Source organism: Oncorhynchus masou, chromosome 1 (genome assembly GCF_036934945.1).
Source record: "Oncorhynchus masou masou isolate Uvic2021 chromosome 1, UVic_Omas_1.1, whole genome shotgun sequence".
In the NCBI taxonomy this organism is placed as follows: domain Eukaryota; kingdom Metazoa; phylum Chordata; class Actinopteri; order Salmoniformes; family Salmonidae; genus Oncorhynchus; species Oncorhynchus masou.
The window spans coordinates 73005260-73030104 of record NC_088212.1 but is presented as its reverse complement, the minus strand read 5'-3'; the positions used below and the strand labels follow the sequence as shown (position 1 = coordinate 73030104).

The following is a 24845-nucleotide window of genomic DNA, read 5'->3' as shown; positions in this document are numbered from 1 at the left end:
TCTGGGAGAGAGGGTGCTCTTGTCCAAGCTTGTAACTCTGAAGGACCATTATACCAATGTTAGTAGTCAGACACATTAGGCACTTTTCCCCTTGGAATCATAAATACAGCAATTGGACTTAAAGCCAGGCTTCTTCATCTGCCTATACAGACTTCACTGATTGAGCTGTACGATTGTGGATGTGTTCACACAAATACAGACACAAGTTATGTTTTGTTCATTTTTTTTATAAAATGGATATATAGAGCATTTCATTTTGACATCAACAAATCTCTCCATTGACACAGCAAAATAAGCCATAGAATCACACTGCAACTTCACTCAGAGGCACAAAACAGGAAGAAGGTACCGTTACTTCATGTTATACATCAACCAGTTCTGTAAATGTTAGATTACCTTTACAGACAATCTTCACTTCATTGAATATTGCAACAATGAAAGGGGTTTAGATAGTTAGAGACAGATGGTTAAGGGGGCAATAGGGGTCCAGCCACTGACAGAACACACATCAATCAAACCAACAGGGTTTAGAGAGAGAGAAAAAACTGAACAATAGCACACCCTCCAAAACGTCCACTGAAAACTGTACAGAACAACAACGGATGCGCAGACACCAACAGGAGTGGAACCATAGAGATATGGAGAAGGACATCATCCATGTCACAGGAATGGCCCAGGGTATCATTCTCTTCTGGTGAGCAGTCCCCTCACAAACTCCCTGCATTATCAGCATGTCAAAGAGCTGTGTGGAGGACTCTAACTACATAGGTTTTATATTTTTACAAGTACTTGTGTTTGTTCTTTTCTATATTTGATATCACAAAAAACACGACTTGAAACGTAAAAGTAACACTCGAGTTACATATGCTAGTGTTTTACATTTTTCAATGGTTGACAACAACTGTTACCATGGATTTATTGCTTTGTACACTGAGTATGGTTAGCGCCACCTGGAGAGGCCTACAGAGGCCATGCAATGTCCAGCAATTCCCTTAGTATATAGCCCTCCTGTTCAAACCCAGCTTGACACGTTACCTTTGGTTAATTGTGCAAAGAAATTGACACATTAGTAACAGTTTGAGAGACAAAATACATTTTGTGAAAGAAATGAAAAGTAAGAACATTCAGACTACGGCTTTGTTCCATGCATAAATACATTTCCATAAATACATTGCGAAGGGATGACTTTTGGTCTCCACAGACAGACAGTGAAAAGCAGGTTAAGGTCCCTGACACGCTACTGAAACCAATGATGTATATAAACCCTGGATTGCTGATGCTATCTACTGGCCAATGAGAGGCTTTGAAGCCACCGGTCAGCCATATTGGCACTTCCCAGTAGGAGCAATCCTCCATTGGAATTAATGGAATTCTATAGTATTACAATTAAATGTTTATAGGCCAAAATTACATGTATTTAATGGGGACAGTAACTTATACTTTTAAGGAAAACATTTTACATGTATTTTTTGGAATGTTTAGCTCACATAATATCATTTAACAGTATGCATTAATGTTTCTGTAATAGAATAAACATGGCAAAAACAAATGTTCACATTAATACATTTAATTTCTATTGCTTCCAAAATATTGTTTACAATGTTGGGGAATGCCAAGATGGAGGCGCGGCGGTTTCTAAACAAGGCCGCTGTCAGTCATCTAGTGTATATATAAATCATTGACTGGAACCAGTATCTCTACACTGGTCATTCCCACTCTATACACACTGGCTAAATCATGTCTTGCTGCTCTTTTGATTGTCTACCTACTCTTTAAGGAATGGTAAACGTTCAATGTGACACACATTACATAGGCAGTAACAGCTATACTGTCATGTTTTTTTATTCAGTAATGCTCTAATGTTTTTACAAGTAGACGTAATATGAATCTCAATCACCAACTTGGCTAATTCTCCTCCTAGACTGGTAAGGTATAGTTTTCTTTAACAACATTGTCTATCTGGGTCACTATCCCAGTCTAAAAATGTTTCCTTTTCATTAGCAAAACATATCTCCTGCTGACGGACTGTCTGTACAGTAGATATACTGATTGGCTACTTCTGGATCGGCTGGCTGGTCTTTCTCTGCATTGCACAGGCCCTTGATAGTGCCGGGCAGCATTTGGTTATATTGTCCATGTGCTCTTATACATCATAGTTATTTTTCTTTAGTCACCTCAGACAAACATTTACCTTTAAACAACAACAAAGCTCATTGAAATGCCTTGAAATGACTTGAATTGACCAGACAATAAAACTGACATAATGATCATAATAATTACATAACTGAGTTATGAATGTTTGTAACCTCCAAACGTACACTTTTAACAACAGATGTAACATTGTTATAGGCATGAAATAGAGAGCTTGGGACTATAAGGTTCTATCTTCAAGAAGATGATTCTGAGATAATTGGCTTCAGAGTTCCAAACCCTCATTGGTTTGAATGGTGTCAGCTATTTTTATCTTGTATTCTTTTGAACTTAACAACTTCAATTGGGGTGTATACGTAGAGAACATTGAACAGAACAAGGCTATGTTACTAACTCAATTTGGAAAGAAAATGCAGATAGAACCGTATAGTCCCAAGCTCTCAAAATGGCACAGTAAACACGTGAGCAATGCTTCGTCATTTTTTTCTTTCATGCATCTTGAGACTTTTACATCAGCTGGCGAAAGTGTTATGTCGTTCTTCAAAACATTATTGTATTTTTATGCCTTTTTGTGTTCAAAACACAGTTTACAAACCAATAATAATAAGAAAAGAAAATGATATTGTGCATTAAAAGGACACACTACTTTCAGTGCATTCAGAAGAGATAATGTACAACCTAAGACATACAGTCTCATTCCTGGTTAAGTCCCCTTTTTACAGTGACATGTTTCTTTTACACTGCAATGGCTGGCTCACGAGGAGTTGTAATAAGAACCCGTTAGGCATGATGATCCAGGAAGCCAGTTAAATCTTGTCTGATCGTACATAACATGCTTCTCCAGAATGAAGAAGCTCAGATTGATGAGGTGGAAATGGTTCACACTTACACACAATTGCACTCCAAATAAATATATCTATAATTTATATGCATATTACGTTTACAAATAGATCTGCCAATTTGATATGTGTTACATCTCTATAGTAATATTTTTATTTGCACAGTAAAATCCTGTTTTGAACTAATTTTATATTTTGAAATAATGATTTGAATTTGTGCAAACATACAACAATGGATTGTTATCTTTTTTGTTTGGTTTTTGACTTGTTTCATCTAAACTGGTAAACACTACAAAATAAGTCTACCGTTTGATGGTCATTGTGTCTGCTGTCTCTAGGAGTAGTCCTGGTCCTGCCTGTAGCCATACGGCCCTCCCTCTGCCTCTTCCTGGACAAACTCCTCCTTCTTATCCCAGCTGTCAGCCCAGCCCCCGTTCTGCATAGTGGCACCATACGTTTTGGCCGGACCGCCACCCAGGGCACCGTAACTCTGGGTGATGTCGCCCGTCTCCTCTGCCAGCTCATCCTCATCGATGAAGCCACACTTCTCATCGCTGGTCAGCTCTGGGTCGGCCCACGGCTGCTTCTCTCCAGAGGCAAAGATGCCATAGAAGATGACTCCCCCGTAGTGAACCAGAGCAGCGATGAGGAACACCCACTGCCACTCTTCTCGAGTCTTCATGTGGACAGTTGGAATATAAAGTGTTTTATACAAAGTCACAGAGAATTGTAGTTCTATCTGATAATGAATCTACGTTTAACCATAATGTTTTATGGACTTTCCAAGGGTAACAGAATGTCTTACCTTGTTTTTTGTCATGGCACCTACGATCAATGGGCATACCATGCCAGACAGGGTGCCCACACCGTTGGATATGCCCATAAGGATACTGGCATAGCGTGGAGCAATGTCTAAGTGATTGACGTTGAATCCTGATGGAAAGAACGTTCAGAATGAAATACAAGGTTTTCAGTGTGAAGTTACTCTCTACATGACAGATCTCTAAGACAACAATTGATTAGCATTTGATTAAATAAAATCCAGTGGTTATAGTTCTTGAGGTTTAACTGATTTCACTATAACTTAGACCTTGTTTCAATCAAATCTAGTGTAAACCCGCGATGGCTGACATCTGCATGACAACTGTTGTTGGAGGTGTAACTGCGTTATGAACTGACAAATAAGTGAGTGGCTGCTGTTGTGTTACACATCACTCCCTTCCTTAGTATCCCCACTGCGTTAGAAGTTCAAAACGCCAATAGAACGTATATGCTAATGCATTATTTAATGTTCATTTGGATGGGGAGAATCATAGCCTATCAGGCAATAAAACATCACGCATTCGAGTGAATTTCTAATTATAAAGTCGGGTTATGAAGTTGGTTGGTTTTGTACTTGCATCCAATGGCAGTGTCCGCGATAAACTGACGCAACGAGCCACTTGTCGATTTGACAGCTCTAAAGAAGTTCCGCCTCAGACACCGACGAAACAATCGATATGTGGGCGTCGGCTAGCGCAGATCTGATAGGCTCTAGCCCTTATGGTCTCTAGAGCTCATTCTAGGTAGGTAATAAAAACCACCATTAGTCATGACCTTTTTTTCTCTAATTAAGACCACATCCCCCTTAATGGAGTACTAGTACGTGGATGTATTAAAACTACTGAAATATCCCAAACATAATATAAATGTAATGGAAATTAAATTGCGATGAAAACAAAGCACCATGCAGCCATCTTGTTGCAAAGAGAGTAGCTAGCCAGTGAATCTCCTCCCCCACACTGAGTGTCCTCTGTAGCTGCACACAGCCAGCCTGTATGGCAGCTCCTCTGGGACTTGTGCTGAATTATTAAATACTCCAAGAGAAAGCCCAAGAAAAATGAGTAGTAGTAAAACCAAGGTCTGCCTTGCAGCCACAAGCATCAGCTGGAATAGATGTCTGAGAAATGTGAGAAATCGACCCTGTTCCCTTTGGAGCTGGATATTGCTGATTGCAAGTCCTTTTTAGACCATCGGTGGCTGTTGAACGATAAATAGGCAAGTTGGAGTTTTCATCATGAATCTTGTTCTGGAGGCAGCTCTGCAGAGTGGTCACTAGCTGGCAAGGCCACAAAGTCATAAAATCTGATTTTAAACCTAACCCTAGCCACACTGCTAACCCTAGTGCCTAACCTTAAATTAAGACCAAAAAGTTACGTTTTGTTTTCTTGAATTTTGACGATATAGCCTACTTAGATTTTTCAGCCGGCCCATCTAGAGGAAATCACTCAGTGCTGCTTCCATGGCAAGATTCATGACAATAAACATCAACCGGCAATAAATAGTGGCCATTCTAGACAGAATCTACGGTGTAGTTGGTAGATTTGTTCTCTGTCTACAAATAGTAAAGGAGGAGTCTCCTACAGGCAGCTGTGATCTATACTGGCAGACTCAGACCACATGTTTAACAGACACTGACCTGATATGGCAAATCCACTGAAGCCCACAGCAAGGACCAGGAAGGAAATAGCCACCCCTTTTGTGTGGGAAAATCCCACTACCAGCAGCAGCGTAGCCTCCATGCCAAACCCTGCAGAGACAGACAGTCACACACATGCTACAGTAACCCAGGGGCTATGGGCCATCACAGTTGAAATGTAATTACAGTCCCAGACAGAATTGCTTTGCTACAGTCATTGTATCACTATCATACAGATAGTGTAAAAGCAGTACTATTCTATTAAACACATTTGATATAATTGTGCATAGTGTGCCGAAGGGGTTCTCTCACCTCCACAGTTCATGATCTTCCTAACTGTAGTCGTAGACAGGATGTTCCTGCTGCGTAGGTAGTCAGCCAACTGCCCTCCAATGGGCACAATGATTGTCATCACCAAGTGGGGCAGGGCAGACACCATGCCAACCTGAGGACAGGAACAGTTGAAATCAACATGAACATATAGGTATTAAAAGGTATTAAAGTCAGTTAGAGCCTAGCACAACATTTTCACACATCCCTCACCTAGGCATCGAGTACCATACCCCAGCAACACTGTTTGGCTAGGCTGGTGCCCTATCCTGGGAACGCTCCACTGGTCTCACCTTGCTTATCTCAAACCCAAACACCTCCTCAAAGTAGGCTGGCTGACTGATAAGCAGTAGGTAGAAGGTCCAGCTTCTGCAGAAGTTGGCCACGATGATTGCATAGACAGGCATGGAGGTGAAGAACTTTTTCCAAGGGGTCTTAAATTTCTACAATGGAGCAAAAGGGAGGAAAATACATGAGTTACCGGTGAAAGAGTAACAGTGGCGAGAAAGAGAGAAACACATACATGTACGCACATTCTGATAGATTTATTGTATATTTTAAACCATTAAAAGTAGGCCAAATGCTACAGCCATCACACTTCTATGCAAAAGATTAATTGTTGTTCAATATGTAGTTTATCATTAGATCAATGGGCTTCTATGTCTTGCCTTCCTATAGGCTCTGAGATGAAATAGGCTATGATGTTATGCTCCTATCACACAGCAATACTGTAGTTACCCATACTGTCAAATATTTTACATAAGCTACTGGTCTATTTACTGTGTTGGCAGAATCTTTTAATCTTTTGCAGTAATTTATGCTGTAGCTGGCAAAAGAACTGTCCGTTTCTGAAAGAGAAAACAATGGAAATTTCTGTTGAACTGTCAGCAGAACGTTTGAATTCAACAATGTTTTGCATCGACTTTTCCACAATCCTGTTTACGATGGTCTACCCGTGAATTCTGAAACATTTTCTACTCTAAATACAGTGCCTTGCGAAAGTATTCGCCCCCCTTGAACTTTGCGACCTTTTGCCACATTTCAGGCTTCAAACATAAAGATATAAAACTGTATTTTTTTGTGAAGAATCAACAACAAGTGGGACACAATCATGAAGTGGAACGACATTTATTGGATATTTCAAACTTTTTTAACAAATCGAAAACTGAAAAATTGGGCGTGCAGAATTATTCAGCCCCTTTACTTTCAGTGCAGCAAACTCTCTCCAGAAGTTCAGTGAGGATCTCTGAATGATCCAATGTTGACCTAAATGACTAATGATGATAAATACAATCCACCTGTGTGTAATCAAGTCTCCGTATAAATGCACCTGCACTGTGATAGTCTCAGAGGTCCGTTAAAAGCGCAGAGAGCATCATGAAGAACAAGGAACACACCAGGCAGGTCCGAGATACTGTTGTGAAGAAGTTTAAAGCCGGATTTGGATACAAAAAGATTTCCCAAGCTTTAAACATCCCAAGGAGCACTGTGCAAGCGATAATATTGAAATGGAAGGAGTATCAGACCACTGCAAATCTACCAAGACCTGTCCGTCCCTCTAAACTTTCAGCTCATACAAGGAGAAGACTGATCAGAGATGCAGCCAAGAGGCCCATGATCACTCTGGATGAACTGCAGAGATCTACAGCTGAGGTGGGAGACTCTGTCCATAGGACAACAATCAGTCGTATATTGCACAAATCTGGCCTTTATGGAAAGAAAGCCATTTCTTAAAGATATCCATAAAAAGTGTTGTTTAAAGTTTGCCACAAGCCACCTGGGAGACACACCAAACATGTGGAAGAAGGTGCTCTGGTCAGATGAAACCAAAATTGAACTTTTTGGCAACAATGCAAAACGTTATGTTTGGCGTAAAAGCAACACAGCTCATCACCCTGAACACACCACACCCACTGTCAAACATGGTGGTGGCAGCATCATGGTTTGGGCCTGCTTTTCTTCAGCAGGGACAGGGAAGATGGTTAAAATTGATGGGAAGATGGATGGAGCCAAATACAGGACCATTCTGGAAGAAAACCTGATGGAGTATGCAAAAGACCTGAGACTGGGACGGAGATTTGTCTTCCAACAAGACAATGATCCAAAACATAAAGCAAAATCTACAATGGAATGGTTAAAAAATAAACATATCCAGGTGTTAGAATGGCCAAGTCAAAGTCCAGACCTGAATCCAATCGAGAATCTGTGGAAAGAACTGAAAACTGCTGTTCACAAATGCTCTCCATCCAACCTCACTGAGCTCGAGCTGTTTTGCAAGGAGGAATGGGAAAAAAATCTCTCGATGTGCAAAACTGATAGAGACATACCCCAAGCGACTTACAGCTGTAATCGCAGCAAAAGGTGGCGCTACAAAGTATTAACTTAAGGGGGCTGAATAATTTTGCACGCCCAATTTTTCAGTTTTTGATTTGTTAAAAAAGTTTGAAATATCCAATAAATGTCGTTCCACTTCATGATTGTGTCCCACTTGTTGTTGATTCTTCACAAAAAATACAGTTTTATATCTTTATGTTTGAAGCCTGAAATGTGGCAAAAGGTCGCAAAGTTCAAGGGGGCCGAATACTTTCGCAAGGTACTGTAAATAAAACATCTATTACAGTACATCAGCCTGGCCTCAGAGTCATACGGAATATACTTCACATATTTCTGAGCACCTCCAAGAAGTACTGTATCATACCTACTAATGTTCTAGTTACTTCAGACATAAGCGAAAGTAGGGAGGTTGGTCAGGGAGGAATGATGGGCCAAAACAGTTTGGAACAGTTTGTGTATACAGTTGAAGCCAGATGTTTACATACACTGAGGTTGGAGTCATTAAAACTTGTTTTTCAACCACTCCACAAATGTCTTGTTAACAAACTATAGTTTTGGCAAGTCGGTTAGGACATCTACTTTGTGCATGACACAAGTAATTTTCACAACAATTGTTTACAGACAGATTATTTCACTTATAATTCACTGTATCACAATGACAGTGGATCAGAAGATTACATACACTAAGTTGACTGTGCCTTTAAACTGCTTGGAAAAATCCAGAAAATTATGTCATGGCTTTGGAAGCTTTTGATAGGCTATTTGACATCATTTGAGTCAATTGGAGGTGTACCTGTGGATGTATTTCAAGGACCACCTTCAATCTCAGTGCCTCTTTGCTTGACATCATTGGAAAATCAAAAAAATCAGCCAAGACCTCAGAAAATAATTGTAGACCTCCACAAGTCTGGTTCATCCTTGGAAGCAATTTCCAAACGCCTGAAGGTACCACATTCATCTGTACAAACAATAGTACGCAAGTATAAACACCATAGGACCACGCAGCCGTCATACCGCTGAAGAAGGAGAAGCGCTCTGTCTTCCTAGAGATTAACGTATTTTGGTGCAAAAAGTGCAAATCAATCCCAGAACAACAGCAAAGGACCTTGTGAAGATGCTGGAGGAAACAAGTACAAAAGTATCTATATCCACAGTAAAACGATTCCTATATTGACATAACCTGAAAGGCCGTTCAGCAAGCAAGAAGCCACTGCTCTAAAACCGCTATAAAAAAAGCCAATCTACGGTTTGCAACTGCACATGGGGACAAAGATCGTACTTTTTGGAGCAATGTCCTCTGGTCTGATGAAACAAAAATAGAACTGTTTGGCCATAATGACCATTGTTATGATTGGAGGAAGAAAGGGGAGACTTGAATGCCGAAGAACACCATCCCAACCGTGAAGCACAGGGGTGGCAACATCATGTTGTGGGGGTGCTTTGCTGCAGGAGGGACTGGTGCACTTCACAAAATAGATGGCATCATGAGGAACAAAATGATGAGGATATATTGAAGCAACATCTAAAGACATCTGGCAGGAAGTTTAAGCTTGGTCGCAAATGGGTCTTCAAAATGGAGAATGACCCCATGTATCCTTCCAAAGTTGTGGAAAATGGCTTAAGGACAAGAAAGTCAAGGTATTGGAGTGGCCATCACAAAGCCCTGACCTCAATCCTATAGAACATTTGTGGGCAGAACTGGAAAAGCATGTGTGAGCAAGGAGGCCTAGAAACCTGACTCAGTTACACCAGCTCCGTCAGGAGGAATGGGCCATAATTCACCCAACTTATTGTGGGAAGCTTGTGGAAGGCTACCCGAAACATTTGACCCAAGTTAAACAATTTAAAGGCAATGCTACCAAATACTAATTGAGTGTATATAAACTTCTGACCCGCTGGGAATGTGATGAAAGAAATAAAAGCTGAAATAAATAATTCCCTCTACTATTATTCTGACATTTCACATTCTTAAAATAAAGTGGTGATCCTAACTGACCTGAGAGAGGGAATGTTTTACTATGATTAAATGTCAGGAATTGTGAAAAACTGAGTTTCAATGTATTTGGCTAAGGTGTATGTAAACTTCCGACTTCAACTGTATATTATGATGACATGTTGTGACTTTTTTCTTTGTTGTGGACTGGCAAGGGTTTTTTCGGCTATTCTGGCACACTAAACATTTTCTCCAGGCAAGCCAAAGTTGGAAGCCGAAGTGCCTGTTGTCATTCATCGAGAGACGACTGGTCCTCATGCAAAAAAATACTACACCAAACATCCTTGTCAGATGCAAAATTGCACAGCTATGAAAATAAATGACAGATTTTAGTTATTTTAAATCAATTCTGATTATTTTGTGGCCGCGTATACTGGCTATGATATCTCCAAATTGACAAATATTACTATTGCTGCTTTTTCTCGTTGTTCAAACGAAGGACTATTAAAGGAGTATGTGAGCACACTCGTTCGGTTAGCCTAGCTGAGTTTGGAAGCATGCTGTTTCCTTAATCCGCGACAGACTACCAATCCAAAAGTTGCATGTTCAAGTCGCGTCAGGGACAACTCTTATATTTTAGCTAACCCTTCTCCTAACCCTTATTCTAAACTTAACCCAATCCACCTAACCTGTTACATAAATTCACGTAAACTTTGTCATTTTAGTTCTCCTAACTTTTTGATGTTAGTTCCCCTAACCACCAACATAAATTCTCTCTATAATTCTCCTTTGTTGTTATGATGCAACAAGCAACCTTGTCTTAGATCAAGACGTACAATACTATGCGTCATCCAAGATATATAATAAGTTACGTCATCCAATTCGTATGCTATTGTACGACTGGGTAAAACGTATGATATTATACATCCTGTAATTCATAGAATATTGCATGACTGCTATTCTTTCATAATGTAACCTAAACTCCTGAGACCCAGCAATTCATTTTTGTCCTTTTTAGTGGACATCAGTTCTTGGTCAGTATCTCTAAGGCCATACAAGCCACTGTATTAAGTCCTGTTGTCCCTTTGAGAGGACATGATGGGCTTTTCAGTGATATCACATGTGGTGGTGTGACTTTGACAACTTTATCTTCCTGGTTCTTTAAAAAAATGGCTGCCGTCCAAAATGTGCACATTTTATGGTAATTTGAAAAGAAGTGTGTGTAATTATTAAAGATAAATTTTGTGAGTTTGATATTCAAATTGTTTCTAGTATGTGGATTTCACAGGAATAGTTAAGTGAGTTGTCAGGACTTGTAATATTGTTTTCACATTAAATAAGAGCTAAATAAGAGTTTATAAAAAATGTGCTCTCTAGTGGACACCCACATGCCACATATATGTTTTTCATCTACTGTACCCATTGACTGTAATGTCTATTTTGTAATATTTACATCCTAATGACAGATACAGAGGACAATTCTGGACAATACAATGAAATATAAATAACCATATTTTCTGACCACAAAAAAAAAATCTGCGTCACAGGAGGCTAACTTAAGGTAACATACCATACTAAATAGAGTGTCAGAGTGTCAGAGATTGCCCCGAGACTACGTTGTGTACTTACAGTGGCCAACATAGGCCTACTTCAATGTAAAAGATCAAATGTTTACCTGTTAAACATCGACTATATATTATAGAACGTGCTGCTTATACTTGAAATACAGTGCCTTGCGAAAGTATTCTGCCCCCTTGAACTTTGCGAACTTTGGCCACATTTCAGGCTTCAAACATAAAGATATAAAACTGTATTTTTTTGTGAAGAATAAACAACAAGTGGGACACAATCATGAAGTGGAACGACATTTATTGGATCTTTCAAACTTTTTTAACAAATCAAAAACTGAAAAATTGGGCGTGCAAAATTATTCATTCCCTTTACTTTCAGTGCAGCAAACTCTCTCCAGAAGTTCAGTGAGGATCTCTGAATGATCCAATGTTGACCTAAATGTCTAATGATGATAAATACAATCCACCTGTGTGTAATCAAGTCTCCGTATAAATGCACCTGCACTGTGATAGTCTCAGAGGTCCGTTAAAAGCGCAGAGAGCATCATGAAGAACAAGGAACACACCAGGCAGGTCCGAGATACTGTTGTGAAGAAGTTTAAAGCCGGATTTGGATACAAAAAGATTTCCCAAGCTTTAAACATCCCAAGGAGCACTGTGCAAGCGATAATATTGAAATGGAAGGAGTATCAGACCACTGCAAATCTACCAAGACCTGGCCGTCCCTCTAAACTTTCAGCTCATACAAGGAGAAGACTGATCAGAGATGCAGCCAAGAGGCCCATGATCACTCTGGATGAACTGCAGAGATCTACAGCTGAGGTGGGAGACTCTGTCCATAGGACAACAATCAGTCGTATATTGCACAAATCTGGCCTTTATGGAAGAGTGGCAAGAAAGCCATTTCTTAAAGATATCCATAAAAAGTGTTGTTTAAAGTTTGCCACAAGCCACCTGGGAGACACACCAAACATGTGGAAGAAGGTGCTCTGGTCAAATGAAACCAAAATTGAACTTTTTGGCAACAATGCAAAACGTTATGTTTGGCGTAAAAGCAACACAGCTCATCACCCTGAACACACCATACCCACTGTCAAACATGGTGGTGGCAGCATCATGGTTTGGGCCTGCTTTTCTTCAGCAGGGACAGGGAAGATGGTTAAAATTGATGGGAAGATGGATGGAGCCAAATACAGGACCATTCTGGAAGAAAACCTGATGGAGTATGCAAAAGACCTGAGACTGGGACGGAGATTTGTCTTCCAACAAGACAATGATCCAAAACATAAAGCAAAATCTACAATGGAATGGTTCAAAAATAAACATATCCAGGTGTTAGAATGGCCAAGTCAAAGTCCAGACCTGAATCCAATCGAGAATCTGTGGAAAGAACTGAAAACTGCTGTTCACAAATGCTCTCCATCCAACCTCACTGAGCTTGAGCTGTTTTGCAAGGAGGAATGGGAAAGAATTTCAGTCTCTCGATGTGCAAAACTGATAGAGACATACCCCAAGCGACATACAGCTGTAATCGCAGCAAAAGGTGGCGCTACAAAGTATTAACTTAAGGGGGCTGAATAATTTTGCACGCCCAATTTTTCAGTTTTTGATTTGTTAAAAAAGTTTGAAATATCCAATAAATGTCGTTCCACTTCATGATTGTGTCCCACTTGTTGTTGATTCTTCACAAAAAAATACAGTTTTATATCTTTATGTTTGAAGACTGAAATGTGGCAAAAGGTCGCAAAGTTCAAGGGGGCCGAATACTTTCGCAAGGCACTGTATATATAGTCTATCTATTTACTGGGTTACAAGGTCCACTTAAATGAGAGATACGCATTGTAAGAATATGAACCCGTCACGGCTAGAAATGGTGAGGAATTTATTCTGCAATGGTTCTGAAAATAAAATAGACAGGAAAAGAAGAGATTCCTATATGATAGACCAAAAAAATGAAACACATAGATTTTCCATCCACTAGCAGAGATGTGCATCCGCATGGTCTAAATTTACAGATCGGTTAGCACATTGTCACAAGTTATATTTGTTATAATTTTTTGGGCGCATGCACATTTTGTGGTATATTTTGGACGTACTCGCAGTTTATGCATGAGGCCTCAGGGGAGCAGAGATCAAAACAAGCCTGAATAGAAAATGGGGCATAGTATCATCTCCCAATTTAATATCATAGGAATCGATTTGAGGAGAAGTGGACTTTGAAGACTTTGAGAATTCTGGCCTAATATCACTCAGAAAACGTAATGGCCTACTAAAATTTTTTTGTCAAACTTTCACACAGATTTTGATTATTTCACTGAAACAGAGAAGCAGGGCATGAGGTTAGTTGAGTGAAAGTTGTTTGAAACCCTTCAAACAACTTTTATTCAACCAACCTCAAGCCCTGTCCCTCACCTCAGCAGGGCCCATGAGCTTGGCACTCTCCCCGATGCTCTCCTCTATGTAGACTCGTTCCTCCTGGGTGATGGTAGGGTGCACAGCAGGACTTTCATACGACACAAGGATCCAGAACATATACCAGAAGATCCCAAAGCACCCTGCACAATGATATTGGCATTGTTACACAGGATAAATAAAATATGGGTGGTGGATTATGTATATCTTCTAGTCATTATGGAACCATGCAACAAAGCTACAGAACCCCTATTGTAAATGTGTTTTAATTGTATCATTGTTGAATGTGAACATGTGAAAAGCTTAGATCGGCCTATACGATAACATCAAATTCATAAAAGGCAGTCTGATCTTTCAGAAATCCCCCATAGACTAAACCCCAGACAGAAAGGTCAAATTCATCTAGTCCAGGGTGAGATGGAAAATTATTGGAGAACAGTCCCACAAAAACAATGGGAAGAAATCAATGGTCTGGAGGTCTGAAAGCATCAGCCACCAGCTTTAAAATATCCTGAAGATGATGTACCATACGCATATAGAATGTGAAAAAATTATAAAAAACAAATTTGATAGCTATATAAAAAGTATTACAGTTGAAAACTCTATATATGCTCCCAACAATTGAGTGGGTAAACTTAACCAACGTTTTGTCACGCAGTGCCTTCTTCGGGATGGGTGTGCATCAGCTCATGCTTTTACATTTGGAAGCTATAACATCGCCATGGAACTCTATCTTACCATAGAGATAGAACACAGAGGACCAGCCTGAGTACTGCACCAGGATCCCTGCTAGAGGCATGGCAATGACAGCACCAGCATAGGAACCTGTAAGAGGAAATGGTAGAGAGGGGGAAGAGAAGAAAAAGGAAATCTAAATAGACAAAGGAAGTACAACTACTGTACCTCTTGCTTCACTGCCATAGTGTGACAGATAAGATACTTTGAAAAGAGTATTTACCACAGAATGAGGTGGTGGCCAGGCGACTCCTCTCCAGAGGAGGAGCCCACTTACTCCAGATCCCATGGCAGGCTGGGTAGGTCACTCCCTGGGTAGGTCACACACACCACAGAACCATGAGCAACTAAGAGTAGGTAACTGGTTTAAAGTAAATCATACTGCTGCTATTATCATTAAATTATAATGAATAAGATGGCCAGAAAATTCTGATCATCCTGCTCCTTATGGCAATAGCAATGGATTCTAGCAATACTGCTTAACATTTAGTATTTAGCATTTTATTAGGATCCCCATTAGCTACTGCTAAAGCAGCAGCTACTCTTCCTGGAGTCCACACAAAACATCAAACATCACATAATACATGTACATCACAAGACAGAACTACATACACTGTAAATAAGTCTACATGCTTTCATACATGCATGCCTTCATAATCATGCAATTCATAGACTACTGAATGCAGGTGAAACACAACAATGGAAATACAATAACAAGGAGGTGTGTTGCAAATAGGCTGACACTTTTTGATACATTCCTCTGACGTGAATAAAGCTATCTTGTTTCTATAGTTACCGCCCTTCATCATTTATATCCGAGTGTCAACATCAAGGCAAAGGGTGGTGACTTTGATTTGTTGAACACTTTTGAACATCATCAAAGTAACATGATGTTACTACATGATTCCATATGTGTTATTTCATCATTTTGATGTCTTCACTATTATTCTGCAATGTAGAAAATAGTACAAATAAAGAAAAAGCCATGAATGAGTAGGTGTGTCCAAACGTTTGACTGGTACTGTATGCTTTATTTGTCACATATACCTGATAGGTGCAGTTTTACAGGGTCATCCAGTAATATGACGTCCCTGGAGCAAATTAGGGTTAAGTGCCTGACTCAAGGGCACATTGACACCTTGTCGGCTCGGGTATTTGAACCAGCGACCAATCAGTTACTGGCCCAAAGCTCTAACCGATAGGCTACCTTTCCTGGGGTAACATGTAATCTCTTAAACTTGTAGGCATTTTGTTACAATTACCACCCCTGTGGGTTTCATTGGGTAAAATGAAACATTTATGAACATGAAATAACCACCAATTCAACATTGTATAACCACCAATTCAACCAGTGTGTGCCCAGTGGGCAGGCCTTGAATCTTGAGCCTTGTTACAGTCTATCGCCCTTAATGTGTTAGCTAAGATATAGTGTAACGTGTTACAGTACCACCTGCGATTGGATTCATTTGGTAAAATGCAACATTCATTTGTCATCTTGACCTTGTCTTCTAATCATTCTTCACATGTCCTTCAAATACTTCACCCATTTTGGCCCAACTGATTAATATATATATAAAAAATAAAATTAAAAACATGAGATTGCACACAACCATCTTAAAGACTAAATGTAGGAAACTGTGTAATTCAAATAGATGGTTTCACAGAATAATGGGAGAAATTGTAAACATAAGACATATTGATAATAGATTTGCCTGCACTGAGCTGACAATCACAAGAGATGATACTACTAGATATGAGCTGCCATGGTTGTAAATCAAATATGATCACAAACCAAAACCAACATACCTCTATTCATTGCCTTTTTGATTAACATTAATAAGAGACGCAGTGCTCTGAGCTAACTGATGAGCCTCTCATTACACTGACAATGCTGCTGCCATTAAATGTTCATTAGCTGCTAATTGGAACAGTGTGCTATTTGAAAATGCAATCTGCATGGACATGCTAGGAGGAGATTTATCCTAGCTATCCACTGAACTGATCTCAGATCACTATATATGAATCACTTTTAGGTCCTCCTGTAAGCCCAACTTAATTCATGTCGCACTATTTACTGAATTTACTCAAAACACTGAAGCCTTTCCTTACAGAGACAAAAACAAGACATAACCAGATTAGCCTTTGTCACATGATGGCTCATTCAAATCAAGGACCCATTGGGCACAGACGTCAATTCAACGTCTATTCTACGTTGGTTCAACATCATTTCATTGAAATGACGTGGAAACAACGTTGATTCAACCAGTGTGTGCCCAGATGGGAGCTACTGGCCCAGTCTCACCTCAGCCATCAATGCCAAACACGTAGATGTGCTGTTGTTATTGAATTACACCATTCATTATCACAAGACATTAATTTGAACCCTATGTCTATCACTCACAGCCAACGCAGCCTATAGCCAATTATTTTAATAGAATTATTGCACTGAAAGTAGTTAGTCAGGCCTGTGAGAATAAATATACATTTCCAATCTCTGCAAGATAATGGACAATAAAGTATTATTCTAAAATTCCATCAATGGTGTTCAAAATGATTCTCAATGGTTGTCTCTGCTGCCAGGATTGTGTATCTATTTCAGTGGTGTAAAGTAAATAAGTAAAAATATTTTAAAGTACTACTTAAGTCATTGTTTTGGGGTATCTGTACTTTACTTTACTATTTATATTTTTGACAACTTTTACTTTTACTTATCTACTTTCAGTTTTACTTGAGTCGTTTTATATTATGATATCTTTACTTTTACTCAAGTATGACATTTGAGTACTTTTTCCACATCTGATTTGTTTAGCTGGATGTGTTTTATTATGACACTGTGAATGTAGCCTGCCCTTCAGTATCAACATGGCATCATGTTTTACTGTATAACGCAGCCGCTGCCAACATCTCATGTTTCAATTTGCCTACTGGACAGTGGATTCATGAGCTGCTGATGTTTCAGCACATTGTCTTTGGGAATATGATTCTGGCTAGAACAGCATTTTTCTAACTGTGGTGTTGCTACCAGAGAGTAGAGCACATATGTTTCATCAGGTTTATTGGTTTATTTGGCTCCCTATTAGCTTTTGCCGAAGCAGCAGCTATTCTTCCTGGGGCCCACACAAAAACATAACACATGTCAAGTAACAACCCACTGGGCACACACTGGTTGCATCAACGTTGTTTCCACATCATTATTTCAATGGAATTACACTGAACCAACGTGGAATCAATGTTAATTTGCCGTCTGTGCCCAGTGGGAAAGCACTGATACACTGATAGACAAGAACAGTTACACAAATGTAAAATAAGTGTATAAAGATATACAAACTATACAACTAAAGAATAATGTGTGTGTAGATTGTGTGTGTTAGAGTGTGATAGTGTGATAGTGTGTGTGTGCGTGTGTGCGTGTGTGTGTGTGCGTGAGTGCGTACGTGTGTGTGTGTCATTTTGCTGTTTGCTTGAGTAATTGGAGATGGAAGCGATCATGGCTCTGTAAAATACTGTGCTTTGCCGTCATTTCGTTTGGACTTGGGGACTGTGAAGAGACCCCTGGTGGCATGTCTTGTGGGGTATGTATGGGTGTCTGAGCTGTATGTTATCTGATTATGCAGACAATCTGGAATTTTCATCACAGTAATATTTTTCATAAAAACTAGAAGACAAGCAGTTAGTCTCTCATCAACCATCAACCAGGAAAGACTGATGTGTAGTTAAGGGCAAGATGTGCAGCTCTGTTTTGAGCCAGCTGCAGCTTCTCAATGTCTTTCTTTGCTGCACGTGACCATATTACCGGACAGTAATCAAGATAGGACAAAACCAGAACAACTACAGTTAATTTTGGTGTAAAAAACGCAGAACATATTTTTAGAACAGACAGGGGAGAGGACTCTCCCACAACAAATACCCAGCTGCAGATCAATACAACAGTCTCACATTTCTCCAGGGTGAATTCTGGCTGTTATACTGTCTCTATTCCATTGTCTCTGGTATACTGTAGCCTAATCATAATTGAAATGCCACAAAGGAAAATTGCCCATTTTCAAAAGCTGTGTTATTGACAGGATAGGCCAATGCAATCTCAATTAAAATGTGCATAGTAAAAAATAGCTCTCCAGAAATGTGACTTTTGAATTAAATAACTCCTTACCTCCACCAGCCCTTGCAATATCCTCACAAAGATGACCAGTCCATAATGGGTCCGTGCCGCGGAGGGGATTAACATATTGAGCGTCGAGGTAAGGAAAATGGCTAAACCGAAAACCCTAAATGAAACAGAAATATATACATTTGCACATATCGTATGTCGTTTATCCTTTTGATAAACAATATATCCAGTAGGCCTAGTGATTTATTTAAGCTGCATTTATGTATTGGCCAATCTATTCTTCAAAGGCCTAGGCCTCTCATTGACTTGATGTTTCATTTATTAATCTCAGATTTTTTTTATGGCCATCCGGGCTAAATTCATCAGGGACCCATCGAACATATCACATTCCAAACTCATTTACTGGCTTACTACCGAAATGGAGTTAGTGCTTTTCAAATAGGCTATTTAATGTAATTTCTCTATCCCATTTTCTAATGGTTATTATATAAGGCCTATATTCGGCCTGCTGTTCTTATTCTAATCAAATGGCCAATCTTACGTTCAATATATATATATATATATATATATATATATATATATATATATATATATATATATATTCTTGCATAATTAAAATATTTAAGACTTGGATTTTTTTCATGTCAAGCATAGGCTAGTGCACATTTAACTTATCAATTCACGTTTGATTGCAATAATTCAATTGGAGAAAGAAATGAAAGCGTGATGACAGGGAGTGCCGACAGCAGACGACATTGGTTTCAGCGCAGCTGAGCCAGTGGAGGCAATCGCTAATGAATAACACGAAACATGGTATTTTTCAAATTTTTGTCACGTCTTGTACACACCCGGAGACCCCGCCCCTCCCACCCGCACGCGGGGGGCAACTCTAATCCGATTGAGGCGACACTCTGGCACGAGACAGGTTGATTCGATTACATCTCAATGTCAATCAAGAAAACATAAAGACAATAAACATGTTATACATTAAACTAGCTTATACACATGTAACACATCGTATATATTTAAATAGCCCGCTCAACAAATAGTAAATTGTATATACTCAACCAAATTGATAGTTTTTCTTCGTGTATATTCAGGGTATAAATTGCCATCACCAAATTATTATGGGCACTACTATGATGAACTGAGGTCCAAAGACCCACTAAATATAAAGTAATTAAACCTAGATTTCCTATTGTCATCTCCTATATTTAATGCTGCTCAGGCCTCATGCAGGCTAGGCCTTAACCTTGTTTATAAGCCATGTTTAGTGTGCACAGTGCATATGAGCGTGAGTAAGCCTTCGGCGACGAGGACCGGGCTGGTCGCCATGCCCCCAGAATGCAGCAAATTAGACACGGCTCCCCCCGGGGAACTCATTAACAGGTGGCAGAAAGCCCTGTGGACCGGAGCGACACCGTCAAATCTCAATAGTACTGCCAGCGTCAGCGGCTGAGTCGCTCCCTCCCAAATTAATTCCCCATTAATGGCCTTCTCCATTGCAGTCACAGTGTCACACTGGTTACTATGTCTACTGTCTGTTAAACCTTGGGTCACAATACAGGCCTACAAATCCTCCCTCTCATTTACAATAAAGGCCGAATTGTCGTAAAGATTTGAAACGTCCAAGCAAACCCTTGTATGCCATTGTGTCTGCAACATTTTCAGACCATTAAAATGTTGATTCTGTTAGAAAATTGCTTATCACAAAATGTATTCTGACGGGAAAAGGTGTGATAATAATACGTTGAAAACCGATAGTATATCCAGGCTTCAGTAGCCAACATCCACGTCATCATCACAGTTGCTCGGGTACATCTCTTCATCACTAAAAGAAATCAGACCTATTTTCATTTTTTTCTTGAGGGTCGTTCATTTCATAGTGATGGATTTAGTAACCAATTGAATAATAACGAATAAATCACATTTGAGACTGTGAGAGGGAATGAGAACTTTTGTAAAAAAAAAAATATATATATATATAATAATAATAATGTAGGCCTGCCTACCTGTTAGCTGCCAGTCTCGAGCATATGTACCCTCCCGGGATCTGCGTCACTATATAGCCCCAGAAAAACGAACCATGGATCATACCGACTGTCTCTGGGTCCCAGTTGAACTTCGCTTTCTTTCCAGTGAAATAAAAAAGACAATAAAAAAAGACAATAAAACAAACCATAAAAAATCGACGAAACATCATAATAAATCCTCTTCACATGAATAATTGCATTATAATTCAATACAATAATTCACAAAACGTATAATAACCTTAATAACCAAATCATAAGGCTCTCATATCATAACAGTAAATAAGGATATAGTGAGTAGCAGAAATGTGAAAAATAATCACTACTATCATATACGGTACACAATTCCGATGTGTAGGAAACCCAGGCTAAATGCTGTGTTATTATGGGATACCATAGTTTATGGTTGTGGCATACCTATTATGGCTGCACTGAAAAAGAATGAGATAATCTCGCTATAAAACCAATACAATAAGGGAAATGTCCGGTATCTGCCTTTGCCTATTTTTTATTTTCAATATAAGGTCAGGTCAAGTGTGAGAAGATTAGGATTTTTTGGGACGACAAATTATGGAGCAGGGGGGCGGAGACACGATGTTGACGTCAGTAAAGTGTGCACCATACACACCTCTGTGATGATGATCTTCCCATCTTTGTGAATAGTGCTGTTGTTGACCATTCCCACGATGGCCACGCCCAGATTGCATCGGATGCCGAAGGATATACAGAAGCCTAGACCGCTCATGATGGCGATAATATATCGGCGGGGCAGCCCAAAACACGTGCAGTCGCACAGAGGTGCTTTCTTCTCCTGGGCCTCAGAGGGCCTGCCGTCCTCTGTTAGTTCGATAACTTCACCAGTTCCCTGTCGCTTCTCCATCACCCTTCAAACAGCCAGATAAAAAGTCATCCAATTTCCTCGGTTAATCAGCATGAAATTAATGTAACTCTGTGTTGTTTGTTCACACTGCTAAGCTTTATCTTGGCCAGGTCGCAGTTGCAAATGAGAACTTGTTCTCAACTAGCCTACCTGGTTAAATAAAGGTGAAATAAAATAAAAAATAAATAAAAATAGATCAGCCTTCGTTTGATATTTGAATGTTATGAAAAATAAATGCATTTTAGTGTAGCAACAATTCAGGCCTACAATTAAGTTAAATGATAGACCTACATGCCTATATTTTATAGCCTGCAGCCTTCAAAATATGGCTTGCATCATGTCTAAAAATAGTCTTTAAAATGTAGAAGTTTTTGAAAATAAGGAAGACGACTGATTTATATTTTAAAACCATCGTCTTTGGGTAGCGTACTGAAACATAATTTTATTAGGTTATCTAGGTCTACATTACATATATATGCCTATTCAATCCGTTGTTTTATGAGGATAGTGTATTCGCCCCAACGACTGGGGGCGCTATTTGATGAATGATAACCAACATGATTCAGAACATAATAACTAACATGAACCAGAAAATGTTTTTGTTTTTTTCATTAAACGAAAAGTCTACTTTAGCAAGGTAATTAAACAACTATTAATAGAAAATAGCGTTGTATTTTAGCGGCACCAGGTTCAATTTCATCGAATGCCAAAAAAGTATCGTACCGCATTGCAGCAACCGCTCACCTTCACCCTAATTTGCATTCACGGATTGGGCAGTTGCTCATCTCTCCAAGCAAACATTCACGCTGCGGTTTCAAATGCATTTATGACCATATGCACAATTAATTTGTTTGCCCAAAATAATCCCAAATAAATCTTAGCCTACAGTTACAGTATTAGGCCTATACCTAAAAAAAATATGTGAAATCGACATAAGGAAAAAATTATAAGAACTCTTTCTTATTCACAACGGCACTGTAACAATGACGATATCTAATTAAGCACTCCTGTTTAGAATATACATTTGGAATATCAAAACTACTGCACATAATGTGTAATTTACATGAACTACAGTAAAATGATCATTTCGTTATGCCCAACGAAAAATACATATTTTTTTACGCAATAACATGTTATTTCATGCAGCCTAAATTTGAAGTGGGATTTGGAATCAAAATAGGCCTATCGAAGGAAGCACCAATGAATCGAAAAAAATATTCTAACCAAAACGAAATATATTAATTTAGAGCTTCAACAATACATTTATTGACAGTATGCTGCAACTACAAGCATCGGAATATATGTCTGAATGAAGCCCTTGTCACTTAGCAAGACAAATCGGTTCGACGTTTAGACTAGTAACACATCGATACCCATCCCGTAAATAATGAAATAGATACCCTCCCACAACTACAGGAGGTTTTCAGTAAAATATTTAAAATATAACAGGGACGCAGTTGCAAACGAAGATAACACTCAGTGGATTTTTTTAATTATCTAATCGCATACATACTAGGCTAGTTCATAGCAAATGCTTTTCCTAGCTATCTGTTCAATGTGTGAATCTATTAGTGACTTTTTCCACATGCATCAAGGTCCTTCCTGTGCTTTCACGAGGTTATACAGAATTGCATGATTTTCCCACTACGTCTATTAGAGGCGTGACCATGACTGCAAGCTGTTTGAGATAAAAGTAACACACTTCTCGGCATAGGCTAGGAACGTACAGTAGTCTACTCCATTACATTTCATATTGTAGGCCTATCACTTGAAAATACAGAAATCATAACCAGCCCTATGTTTAAACATGGGCGAGCCTGCATATAAAACAGAATTTCAACACCTACTTGTACATCTGCCCCAGGGTCTTCGCCCCAAATTCCTTTATCCCCTCTTTGGCTCTCATCTTGACGGACTCCATATCCAAATTTAATGTTTTTCTCAAAAATGTCTATTGTTTAAGCTTCATGTTACGGTACAATGTGACCGAACAAACCGGTGAAGCAAGCGATGTATATGATTATTTGACAAGAAAAGCAGACAAGATCTGTAGCCTATCACGCGTCGATCGCTGTAAAACGCCTACATATGAGAGAAATCAGATGAGCTCTGATTCCCCATTCACCATTACATACTCATCGTTCGCCTCACGTACAAGTGCATGCAATGCCATCGTGATGAAAATCTACAGATAATTCCTAAAGCGAACGAAAGAGAAAAACGTTAGAAGCGTCTACGGTGATAACCATATCATTTTAAACAAAAAAAAAAAACAATCAGCAAAAGCGGGAACTGGCGGTGTGTGGAGTTGCTTCTATAAACCACAGAGCTGGGCTTGCGCGTCTCATGTGGAGACAGCCAGCTTTTCTGACGTCGCGAGAACCTCTGGCTGTTCAGCACCAAGGTCAGCGACAGCCTCGTGCACACTATCTGCGCGTGGTGCACGCCGCGTCCCCATAACTGATCACCAGAGCGATATTCAATATAGCCTACTGTCCTGAAAGCTATTGTTGTTATGCTGTAATCGACTGATTTAGGGAGTGGTTCAGGCTGGAAAAAGGATGGTTTGATTGCATTTGGAAATCATAACCTTACAAAGTGCGAGGGCTATGACATACAAACGCAAGTCATTTCCAGTTGTACAACCTTTCCCAATATTTGTTTTTATATCAGGCATGAAGTCTACATGTAGCCTACATACAATACTGTCTTAGCCTCCCGAGGGCGGTGCTATGGAAACCAGATGAGGGCTGGATTCCCTTCGTATGAGCTCCCGTGAAAACAGGAATCCATCAATAATTTAGGCATCCCCCACACATACACTTACACCCACCTCTTTCTCGCTTGCTCTCACACACACACACACACACACACACACACACACACACACACACACACACACACACACACACACACACACACACACACACACACCACTGTAACTATAACATCAAAGGGTAGAATGGTATAATATGGAGGCTACTCCATGCATATTCATTGAAGCAATGTTGCAAACAATAAATCATTAATCCACGTTTTTGACTATTTCGAATGACTTGCGGTT

General features: G+C 39.5%; 1 protein-coding gene across 1 annotated transcript; it reads right to left on the bottom strand.

Moving 5' to 3' along the window:
- Positions 1-217: 217 nt before the first annotated feature.
- Positions 218-23872, bottom strand: LOC135550227 (vesicular glutamate transporter 2.1-like). Its single transcript, XM_064980842.1, has 12 exons — positions 23629-23872; positions 21530-21785; positions 20884-21002; positions 18914-19028; positions 14987-15074; positions 14767-14853; positions 14029-14171; positions 6072-6221; positions 5761-5893; positions 5449-5559; positions 3796-3923; positions 218-3666 (listed from the first exon to the last, which is right to left on the bottom strand). Exons 1-12 carry the CDS (start codon positions 23700-23702, stop codon positions 3325-3327), a joined length of 1746 nt encoding a protein of 581 aa, XP_064836914.1. The 5' UTR covers positions 23703-23872; the 3' UTR covers positions 218-3324.
- Between the last annotated feature and the right edge of the window lie 973 nt (positions 23873-24845).

What these genes read in the sequence shown, in the direction of transcription:
- LOC135550227 (XM_064980842.1), bottom strand. Translation starts at nt 23,702, where the DNA reads ATGGAGTCCGTCAAGATGAGAGCCAAAGAGGGGATAAAGGAATTTGGG. An exon ending in TCGAGACTGGCAGCTAACAG is followed by an intron (nt 19,029 to 20,883) that starts GTAGGCAGGCCT and finishes TGTTTCATTTAG; the next exon opens with GGTTTTCGGTTTAGCCATTT. An exon ending in GAAGATCATGAACTGTGGAG is followed by an intron (nt 5,560 to 5,760) that starts GTGAGAGAACCC and finishes CTGTCTCTGCAG; the next exon opens with GGTTTGGCATGGAGGCTACG.